At 39.7% G+C, this 12,375-nt stretch overlaps 1 protein-coding gene across 1 annotated transcript in view; it reads right to left on the reverse strand.

Moving 5' to 3' along the window:
• Positions 1-12,375, reverse strand: part of KLHL1 (kelch like family member 1) — a 267,920-nt gene that overhangs the window by 149,576 nt on the left and 105,969 nt on the right. The window contains exon 4 of the mRNA XM_001505519.3: positions 11,736-11,932. Within this exon, the coding sequence (XP_001505569.1) occupies positions 11,736-11,932 (197 nt within the window). The remainder of the gene's footprint in view (positions 1-11,735; positions 11,933-12,375) is intronic.

Here is a 12,375-nt window from a genome sequence, read left to right on the forward strand (position 1 = left end):
CATTTAAAAATATATTTGTTTTTATAGTGAAGATGACATCATTGACACTAATGTTTATGAATGATTGATATGATGTCTAAAAATACCAATTGGACTGATATGGACCAATATGGCCACAACCATCTCAACCAAAATATTTTTAATGGACTGTCATATCTGTGTTATTTAGGATGCAGTACTATTTACATCTCCTCTCAGGGTCTCACCTAGAGAGTTTCCAGTACTATACTAGTCTCGACTATGAGAGGGAGAGTCAAGCAGAGACATATCCAGGCTATTCCTACCTTGGGTAGTGACTAGCAAGTAGAAGGCAATCTGCTACAAGTCAAAAGCCCCCTGTGCTGGGCAGCAATAGTATGGGAGAGAGTCAAGGGTGGAGACTAAAATTTAGTACGTGGAAGGAGGCAATGGTAAACCACTTCCATATTTTTACCAAGAAAACTTTATAGATATACCACCAGAACAATTGCAGATGGAGGTGGGGTGCTCTTGGAGAGATGTATCCATAGGGTTGCTATGGGTTGGAGATGACAACATAAGACAAGAATATTTTCCTTTCATCACTTAATTTTATTCAATATGTCAGCAATTCCTGATAGGTTTATCTTAACCCCTCCAGAATCTGCCCATTTCTCTCCATCTAATCTGTCGCTATGCTGGTCCAAGTACTTGTCATATCCTGCTTTAATTAGAGAGTCAGCCTCCTTGCAGACATTCGTTTCTCTAGCCTTTTCCCTGTCCAGTTCATACACCACTCTGTTGTCCATTACATTTCTCTATATTTCCTTTTACACCTTCCCATTCCTCAAAAATTTTCCGATGGCTACCCATCCATCTCAGCTTCATAGAGAAACTCTTCATGCTCAGCTTTAATATAATCAGCTTCCCCCCTCCCAGGTAACTTTGCTGATCTCCCACTATGACCCAATCCACACATCCTCCCTCAGCTCTGGAACACCCTTTCTTTTCATATCCCACAGATCATCCTTGTCCCAATCTTCAAAGCACCATTAACCCTACCTTATTGTCCCTTCTTTCTGAGTCACCCATGCAATTAGGTGCATACACCCTAGGCATTCTGATACTCACCCTACCATTTTGATACTCACCCTACCTTTACCCCCAAAGCACATATTTTTATACTCCGTTGTCATTTATTTTGATGATTATCCCTTCACTAGATTAAACTCCTTGAGGGCTGGGATTTTGTCTAACAACTCTGTTGCAAGTCTCACAAGCACTTAATACAGTACTCTCCATTAAATAAGCACCCAATAGCTACTCAATGGTTGATAGATATTAGAGTTCACCAGCTATAATCTACTGAGCCTAGTTTGTATTGTGCATATAGGTGATATTTAAGACCTGTTCTCAAATTGGGGAGAGCAGAGTATTCTGAGATAGGGCTGCTCAGGTGCCAGGTTGTAACACAATAATATTAATGTATCAGGGAGTCAAAATCCTGGACCTTTAACTGAAGAGATCTTTGTTCAGGATGAAGCAAAAAATATCCCATGTTCAGTAGAACATAAACAACTTATGTTTTCAGTAGTAAAAATAGGTTCATATTCTCTCATCAGCTCCTTTGCAACTGTTAAGCATTGCAAGACAACTGATTGGAATAGGATTCATTTTGTGATTGAGATGAAAATTTTTAGTATAATTACATTGCTAGCTTATGTTTGAGGTTTTTCAGCCTATGGTTAATCTGATATTCTGGACCCTACATGGCTACAATGACCCATAAATATTTTATCACTTAGACAATGTTATAAATTATGTTGTTGATGTATAATTCAATAGATATTTTCCTACTGACATTCAGACAGTTGTAACAGTGACTGTTTATCAATCACTTAATATTTAAAACCCCTCTATACTGTCAAGTGCCTGATTAATGTGCTTCAGTCACCTCGATGAACTAGGAGCTGTTTTTCTGCTTTGCATAATCATCCTTTTTTACTACTTATAAAGTGAGATAGAACTTCATATTGTCATACTTCAGACATGTCTTTCTGAAAATACTGTAAATGGAAGTTGGAAGAACAAAAAGTGATGATTCAGAATTATAGATTCTCTCATGTTCTGGTCTAATTTGCATTTATGATCCTTTTTAAGTACTTAGAGAATTTCAGGAGCTTAAAGGACTTTGGGAGATCCCTTCCCCAAAACGTGTTTCTGCAGGGAGAAGAAAATCACACCACCTGTTCCCATATCCTAAACCATCAATGTAAAAATTTCTCAGTTGCTTCTTGGAACCCCCTTTTTGGGGCAAGGCAGCATTAGGGAGAGTTTTCAGTAAGCATTTCCAACCACCATTTTCACTGAGAAACATTGGCCTGTGGTAATTTTCATGTGTGACTCAGTTAATTTAAGTTTTCTATTGGTCAGAATTGTATTTTTACCCCATCTTGCAAATCTCTCATTGCAGCCTTGAACAGGGCAGCACTGAACAGATTGAGCAAGGCTGTACCTACCACTTAGCCCTGCTTCTCTCTGACACTGTAGAAGGGAATTGCCTGAATACCCTTTAACTCTGACTGGAGCAATAACTCTATTTTAGGGAAACTTAAAAATATATGGGAATATTTCAGAACAGTCAAATCTGTTTACCAATTTCCCAAGCTCTGATCTATTGATGGTGACTAAGGCTATAAAAGAACAATAAACACAGGTTAAGAATTACTATATGGACTAGTATCACACTGTTGATGAGTATGTCCAAAACCTCCCTCATCATAAACATAAAGGGAATGCTACCCAGATGGAAAGACTTCTACAATTTACTTTTGAACACATATTTTACCATAAAAGAGGAGATCTTCCAACCATTGAAAATTGACCAGAATGTGGTTACTTGGTCATGGCCTAATTTTTGAAGTATCCCTCTAAGACCAAAGCCAAAAATACATCTAAGTGTTGCCAGTACCACAGAAAGCCCGAAAGACCTGGTAGCATTAATCACTGGAGGCTGAAAATGCATTTTCAATGCCTTGTAATTATATAAAAAAGTATGATATTTTAGTATATCAATAGAACTGAACTTTCATGAGCTGGAAAGTATGGAATTATATGGAATTAATTGTATGCTTAGTAATCACTGTGTTCAGTTTTGTTCTCTACACTAATATATGTCAAGAGGATCAAAAGAAAGGAAACTGGAACCAGAAGAAAGTAACTGAACATTGGTTTTAAGGGAAATGGTTCAGGGAATTGGGAAATGGAATTTAGGGAAATAAAAAAAAGATGTGCGATTGCCTTCAGAAAGATAAAAGTACATTTTTTTTGTTTAGCTTATGAGGAAGCCAATCACTGTTTTTGCTGCATTTCTCTTAGTTTCTATGTTAACAGAAGGTCAAGAAAGAGAAATTTGCTCAAGTTAAAATCAGAGGGCATTTGGTTGCTCCTAAAGAAAACATTTTTGATGAGAAGCTATATAATTTGTCCTGGATATTGTTATTCTTTTCATTCAATAGTATTTATTGAGCGCTTACTATGTGCAGAGCACTGTACTCAGCGCTTGGAATTAACAAGTCGGCAACAGATAGAGACAGTCCCTGCCGTTTGACGGGCTTACAGTCTAATCGGGGGAGACAGGCAGACAAGAACAATGGCAATAAATAGAGTCAAGGGGAAGAATATCTCGTAGAAACAATGGCAACTAAATAGAATCAAGGCGATGTACATTTCATTAACAAAATTAACAAAATAAATAGGGTAATGAAAATATATACAATTGAGCAGACGAGTACAGTGCTGAGGGGATGGCAAGGGAGAGGGGGAGGGGCAGAGGGAAATGGGGGGAAAAGAGGGTTAAGCTGCGGAGAGGTCAAGGGGGGTTGGTAGAGGGAGTAGAGGGAAAAGGGGAGCTCAGTCTGGGAAGGCCTCTTGGAGGAGGTGAGTTTTAAGTAGGGTTTTGAAGAGGGGAAGAGAATTAGTTTGGCGGAGGTGAGGAGGGAGGGCGTTCCAGGACTGCGGGAGGACATGGCCCAGGGATCAACGGCAGGATAGGCGAGACCGAGGGACGGTGAGGAGGTGGGCGGCAGAGGAGCGGAGCGTGCGGGGTGGGCAGTAGAAAGAGAGAAGGGAGGAGAAGTAGGACGGGGCAAGGTGATGTAGAGCCTTGAAGCCTAGAGTGAGGAGTTTTTGTTTGGAGAGGAGGTTGATAGGCAACTACTGGATGTGTTTAAGAAGGGGAGTGACATGCCCAGATCGTTTCTGCAGGAAGATGAGCCGGGCAGCGGAGTGAAGAATAGACTGGAGCGGGGCAAGAGAGGAGGAAGGGAGATCAGAGAGAAGGCTGACACAGTAGTCTAGCCGGGATATAACGAGAGCCCGTAGCAGTAAGGTAGCCGTTTGGGTGGAGAGGAAAGGGCGCATCTTGGTGAAATAGTAAAGGTGAAACTGGAAGGTCTTGGTAATGGATTGGATGTGTGGGGTGAATGAGAGAGACGAGTCAAGGATGACACCAAGATTACCCTTCCTTTCCAAAATCCTAGAATGAGTCGTCTACAATCGCTGCTTAGAATTCCTTAACTCCCATTCTCTCCTGGACCCCCTCCAATCTGGCTTCCATCCCCTCCACTCTACCGAGACTGCTCTCTCTAAGGTCACCCATGACCTCCTTCTTGCCAAATCCAATGGCTCCTACTCCATTCTGATCCTCCTTGACCTCTCTGCTGCCTTTGACACTGTTGACCATCCCCTCCTCCTCCATACCTTATCTCACCTTGGCTTCACAGACTTCATCCTCTCCTGGTTCTCCTCGTATCTCTCTGGCCGGTCCTTCTCAGTCTCCTTCGCTGGTGCCTCCTCCCCCTCCCATCCTTTAACTGTTGGAGTTCCTCAAGGAGTTCCTCTTCTGTTCTCCATTTACACTCACTCCCTTGGTGAACTCATTCGCTCTCACGGCTTTGACTACCATCTCTATGCAGATGACACGCAGATCTACATCTCCGCTCCTGTCCTCTCCCCCTCCCTTCAGGCTCACATCTCTTCCTGCCTCCAGGATGTCTCCACCTGGATGTCGGCCCGCCACCTAAAACTCAACATGAGCAAAACTGAGCTCCTCATCTTCCCTCCCAAACCCGGTCCTCTCCCAGACTTCCCTATCACCGTGGATGGCACGACCATCCTATTCTTGATTTACTTCGCTGGATCAGGAGTGAAGGGAACAAACTGAAACAGTGGACCAACCTCCTGTCCCAAATACTTCTCCATCAGTCATACAGAAATTTCATATAGAAATGCAGTTCCTTCCCTGCCACTCTAATGGCTTCTTAGAGCTTCTGTGAATTTGGAAAGGTCCTGGCATCCACTCCCCTAGCCTGGGATATACTGTTCCACTAGATTGGCCTGGAATTTGATAATTGCTGATTCCATACTCTGCTTCCTTTGCATTTAGATGAATTTTATTTGGGATACTTCTGTTTCTAACTCAGCTATTGCTATGACATATAACCTTATGAAATGATATGTAGTAATGATTATTTTGCATTTCAAAATGGAAAAAACAGTGTACATTAACTATAGGAATCAATCAAAATGGTCATTTTAGACATATTAATTAGAAACTAAATATAGTAGTAAAATGAAATCATTTTCATGTGCAAAGTGAGACCTCCATCTACTGTACAAATAATAAATGGCAGCAAACTGTTAATCCTGTACTTACCAGAATAAGTTGTTTCACTGAAGACATTTACACTATTTCAATGAAAACATCCTAAAGAATATAAATTATCTTCAATTCACAGTCAAGCATAATACATAAAATTCACATATGATCAACAGAATAAATATAGATGCAATTAGACACGAAGAAGGGTATAAAAATCATGTTATTTTATAATTATAAATGTGTATTAATCTTTTCATTGTGAATCACTCTGAAAACCTGATATATTTCTTGATGTATGGATATAATATTTTAATAATGTTTCTTTCCATCCTCAATCAATCAATCTTACTGTGCACAGTGCATCATGCTAAACTCTTGCAAGAGTACAGTATTACTCAGTTTGTAGAAATGTTTCCTCCCACAAGGGGAATATATGCTGGAGAGGGGGAGAGACATTAAAATATATATTATGGATATATATGTAAGTGTTGTGAGGGTGAGGGTCAAGAAACTAAGGGAACAAACCCAAATATAAGGGCAATCCAAAGGGAGTAGAAGGTAAATGAGGGAAGGCCTCATGGAGGAGATATAATTTGAATAAGATGTTGAAGGTGTGATAACCTGTTGATAATGAAAGAGTAGAAGATTCCAGACCAGAGGCAGGATATGGACAAGATGTCCTTGAGTGTTACAGGAGTGAAGTTTGCATGCTATGTTGAAGTAGTAAATCAGTAAGTTAAGATAAGATCAATCAATCAATGAATCATATTTATTAAAAACACTTGCAGAGCTTGGGGAAGAACATTATAACAATGTAAAAGACACATTCCATTCCCACAGTGCCCTTACAGTCTACAGGGGAAGATAGACATTAATAGAAATAAATAATGGGTATGTACATAAGTGTTGGGGGATTCAGAAGGGAATGAAGAATGGGACCAAATCAGGGTGACAAAGGAGGGAGTGGAAGAAAAGGAAAAAAGGGCTTAGACAAGGAAGGCTTCTTAGAGGAAATGTGCCTTCAATAAGAGGCAAGTAATTCTCTGTCAGCTATGAAGAGGAAAGCCATTCCAGGATAGAGGAAATATGTGATATGTCTGCAGTGACATAGATGAGAACGAGGTTCAGTGAGTAGGTTTTTTTTAGAGGAGTGAAGTGTGTGGACTTGGTTGTAATAGCAGAGTAGTGAGGTGTGGAAGAAGGGGGCAAGGTGACTGTTTTAAAGTCAATGATGAGGGTTTATGTTTGATGCAGAGGTGGATGGAGAACTACTGGAAGTTCTTGAAGAATGGACACAAAGACTGAAATTTTTTTGAAAAAATTATTGGAGCAGCAGAGGGAAGTAAGGACTAGATAGGGGAGAGAGAGGCAAAGGAGGGAGTGGAAGAAAAGGAAAAAAGGGCTTAAACAAAGAGGTTGATGCAGTAGTCGAAGCAGAATCAACAAATCAACTGTATTTATTGAGCACTTATTGCGTACAGAGTACTTTTTATGGTACTTGTTAATTAAGCACTTGGGAGAGTATGATATAGACAAATTCCCTTCCTACAACAAGCTTACAGTCTAGAGGAGGAGACAGACATTAATATAAATAAATTAATTTCAGAGATGAACATAAATGCTGTGGGACTGGGATGAATAATAGGAGCAAGTCCGAAGGGAGTGGAAGAAAAGGAAAAGAATGATTAGTCATGGAAGGCTTCCTGGAGAAGATGTGCCTTCAATAAGGCTTTGAGAAGTAGAATGATGTAGTAGATAAAGCACAAGCCTGGGAGTTAGAAAGTCATGGGTTCTAATCCCACTCTGCCACTTGTCTGCTGTGTGACTCTGGGGAAGTCACCTCATTTCTCTTGTGCCTCAGTTACCCCATCTGTAAAACAGTTAGAATGCTTAGTAAAGTGCCTGGCACATAGAAAGTACTTAACAAATACCAAAATTATTTCTATTATTATTATTAAGGGGGGAGAGAGAAATTGTCTGTCAGATGTAAAGAGGGAAGGCATCCCAGACCAGTGGCAGGATATGGGTGAGAGTTTGGTGGTGAGATAAATGAGATCTAGGTACAGTGAGTAGGTTGGCATTAGAGGAGTGAAGTGTATTAGCTGGGTTGTAGTAGGAGAATAGCTAGGTGAGGTAAGAGGGGGCAAGGTGATTGAGTACTTTAAAGCCAATTGTAAGGAGTTTCTGTTTGATGCGGAGATGGATGGGCAACCTCACTCCTGAGCAGTGAGAAAACAGGGATGGGATAAGTGCTTGGATTAGCATAGTAGTAGTTCGAATGGGGAGGAAAGGATGGATTTTAGTGATGTTATGATGGTAGAATCAACAACATTTGAATCAGCAGATTGAATATGTTGGTTTATTGGGAGAGCTGAGTCGAGGAAAATGCCAAGTTTACAGGAATGTGAGACATGGAGGATGGTGGTGCTCTCTATAGTGGGGAAAAGGGGATAGGACAGCAGAGAAGGAAAAGGATCATGTTTGGAGATACAGAATTGGAAATCACCTGCATGTTGGTAGTAATATGACAGGGGAGCAAATGTGTTCTCCATGGGAATGTGTATAGATGGAAAATAAAAAGGGACCCGGAACAGAGCCTTGAGAAATTTAAATCAATCAACTGTATTTATTGAATGCTTCTTCTGTGAATAGAATTTTACTAAGCACTTAGGGGAATACAATATGACAGAGTTGGTAGACATGTTCCCTACTCAATTAATGTTGGTATTGTTAAGCGCTTACTATGTGCAGAGCACTGTTCTAAGCGCTGGGGGAGATACAGGATCATCAGGTTGTCCCACGTGAGGCTCACAGTTAATCCCCATTTTACAGAGGAGGGAACTGAGGCACAGAGAAGTGAAGTGACTTGCCCACAGTCACACGGCTGACAAGTAGCAGAGCTGGGATTCGAACCCATGAACTCTGACTCCCAAGCCTGGGCTCTTTCCACTGAACCACGCTGCAAATTGAGAGAAGGACATTAATAGGAATAAATAAATTACAGATACGTACATAATCATTGCAACCAAGCACTGACAAACACCCTTTCCTCCTGGGAACATCATCCAACCTAGACTTCACTGATACTGTCCTCTCCTGGTTCTCTTCCTAGCAATCTGGATGCTCATTCTTAGTTTCTTTTGTGAGCTGCTCCTCTGCTTCCCATTCATTAAATCTTGGAGTCTCTCAAGACTCAGTCCTGGGGACCCTTTATTCTCCAACTAAATCCACTCACATCTCAATGCAGATGATGTCCAAATCTACATCTCCAGCCCTGAAATCTCCTGTACTGCAGCCTTTCCTTTCCTTCTGATTTCAGGACATTAATGGTTGACATCTCCAAAACAGAACTTCTCATCTTTCCACCTAAATCCTGTTCTCCCCAGGCTTTCCTGTCACTGTAGATAACACACCATCCTTCCTGTCTCACAGACACAAAAACGTGGTGCTATCCTTGTCAACCTCTTTCATTCAACCCACATATTCAAACTGTCACTAAATCCTGTCAGTTTAACCTGTCAGTTCCTACCTGCCAGCACACCTTGCTCCTCTAGAGCCAGCCTGCCCATTGTTCCTCAATCTCATCTATCTCACTTCTGAGCTTTTGCCCACATCCTACCTCTGGCCTGGAACACCCTCTCTCTTCATATCCAACAGAAACGATCACTCTCCCCACCTTCAAAGCCTTATTGAAGGCACATCTCTTCTCCTCTTCTCCCACTCCCTTCTGTGCTATTCTTATTTTCTCCCTCATTCATCCTCCCTCCCATGTCCACAGCACATATGTATATACCTGTAATTGATTTATTCATTCATTTGTATTGATGTCTGCCTCTCCCCGAGCTCTAGATTTAATTTGTTGTGGGCAGGAATTTGTATGTTTGTTGTTATATTGTATTTTCCCAAGCTCTTAGTTCAGTGCTTTGCCTCTAGTAAGAGCTCAATAAATACGATTGAATGAATGAATATGAAATCTTTTCTTCAGCCCTTTTTTACCACACATTCATTCATTCATTCCATTGAATTTATTGAACACTTACAGTGTGTGGAGCATTCGACTAAGCAGTTGAGAGATTACATACAACAATTAACAGACACATTCCTTGCCCTCAACAAGCTTACAGTCTGGGGGATACAGGCATTAATAAAAATAAGTTACAGATATGTATATATGTGCTGTGGAACTGGGAGCAGTGTTTGAAACAGAGAGCAACTCAGATTATATACAAAATTTTTTCTTCAGCCTTATATGAGCAGTATTTCAAACTCAGGCAGCACCTCAGATCACGAATGGGAAACTACTTCAGTCAAATTGACTAGCCATTTCTAGTCATATAATAATTCTAGACATATAATAATTAATGTTATTAATGTTATTCTAGACATATAATAATTCATTTCTAGACATATAATAATTAATAATTGTATTTGTAAAGCACTTACTATGTGCTAAGCTTTATACTACATCCTGGAGTAGATACAGGATAAACAAGACACAGTCACAGTCTGTGTCTCATACAGAGCTCACAGTTTAAGTAGGAGGGAAAAACTTCCATTGTACAGATGAGGAAACTGAGGCACAGAGAAGTTAAATGACTTACCCAAGATCACACAGCAGGTAAATGTTAAAGGCACGATAGCCCAGTTCTCCTGACTCTCAGGCCTATGTTCTTTCTACCGAGTCATAACAAAATGGAGTTAGAAGAAAGAGCACAATGTGGAGCATAGTCTTCCATAGGAAATGATGCAAAGTTGCCAGCAATGGAGGGAGAATCCAGGTAATAAGGCAAAGGACGGTAACAGACACATTTTGGAGGAAGGGACATGACTGCTGGAGACAGAGAGAACCATGGAAGGGCCCTACCAACTTCACCTGATTGTTTTTTTGAGAGCAATACTATAATGATTTTGATTCTTCAGAAATTCTGATGCATGCCTAGTAATTTCTAATAGTAGGTCATGTCTGCACTAATATATAGGATTATAGAACAAGATATTTATTTGGCACAGACGTTCTAATACAAAGCGACATACAAATAACTTGGAAAAACATTAAAATAGTTGCTTTTTTGTAATGAATTTTTGTTCCCTCAAAGCAGTTGCATGAAACAGTTCTGTTTAAATAATGATTTCAATCTAGTCACTAAATGCAATCAGATACTTATGGGGATAAGGGGATTTGGTCTTTAGGCTAGCTGTAGAACAGGATATTCATTTTAATCCCATATACAAATTAAATGCTATCAGCAGTATAGTGGCTTGTTCTTTACAATTCTCTAAAATAGAGTTTAACAATAATGAAATAAATCATTTCCATATTTTATTCAATCCAATAATTTACTTAATTTTAAATAAATTGTCTAAATAATATGAATTAGATGTTTGGTAAAAAGACAAAATAAATAAAGCATTTGAAAGAATAATTAGTCCCTCGGGTTTAAGAATGGCTTGTAATATGATCTCCTAAGTGCAAATGGGGCAAGACCCTCCGAAAAGATCCTTCGAGATTCACCTTTGCATCTGGACTTCGGTGAATGAATATTTGGAGAAATGTTGCAAAGTTGTATAGCCATAACCCTTACAGTAATGGGGCTTTGTCATTACTTCTTATGGATTCAAACAAAATCCAACCCCGTGAAAAATTGGAAGTGACTGAAAGAGGAGAGATGAGAGAGTAGACACAGGGTAAGAAAAATAAGCTAAATTATCAAGGAAAGAAGAAATAAAAATGTTATATTTTATAGGTATATTCATAGCATTTGTTGAGTCAGTTTTATGTGCCAAGTACTGTACTATCTGGAGTAGATACAGATAATCAGGTAGGACACCATCCCTGTGCCAAATGGACCCAACTGTCTAAGTAAATCAAAGTAAAATTTTCTAAATCATTGGTGAATGATAAAATAAAACGCTATATCTCTCTAAGCCTCTGTGCTTCTGCCTAGAACAAGTACTCCACATGATCTGGAACGTATAGAATAGTTTTACTGTACACTGAAGGGTGATCACAGTGTTTATTGTTTCATTAAATAGCAAGAAAATAATGTCTTCAAATAACATTTTTGGAATTATATGATAATGCCCTGAATATTTGAGTATAGCAAGACATTCTTACCATAGTATAACTGTGAGCCACTTTCATAAGTTCAATGCATCCTTGAGCATCAGCAAATGCTCGGATTCCAAGACAGTTGGATGGATGTAAAAGCTTCATGAGAAAATGACAACATACTTCCACTACTTGAGGAAGCTGAAGGAGACAGGCGGCTGACAAAAGGTTTTCAATAGAGTCCTCCTTCAATTCCAAACAACCTGAAAGATGAAGACAATTTTAAGTTAACCTTACAGTAATTATAGTACTTGTTTAGCATTTATTATGTGCCCAGTACTTGTCTAGGTCCTGGGGTAGATACATGTTAATCAGGTTGGACACAGTCCATATCCTACATAGGACTCACATTATGATTTCTCATTTTACAGATGAGGTAACTGAGGCACAGAAATGTGAAGTGACTTGCCCAAGGTCACACCACAGACAAGTGTTAGAGCTAGGATTAGAACCTAGTTCCTTCTGACTCCCAGGTCTGTGCTCTATTCTCTAGGCCTTTATGAATATATAACACAGTCAAATGGAAACAGTCAAATGTAAATCGGCAGGGGGCAGTGAATATCCCTGTGAGTTGGTTATGAAGTGCTGAAGTAGTAACTGTGGTATAAAAAGCTTGGATAAATCTATCATTTCAAAAGGGCCTTGA

Source organism: Ornithorhynchus anatinus, chromosome 2 (genome assembly GCF_004115215.2).
Source record: "Ornithorhynchus anatinus isolate Pmale09 chromosome 2, mOrnAna1.pri.v4, whole genome shotgun sequence".
Taxonomy (NCBI): Eukaryota; Metazoa; Chordata; class Mammalia; order Monotremata; family Ornithorhynchidae; genus Ornithorhynchus; species Ornithorhynchus anatinus.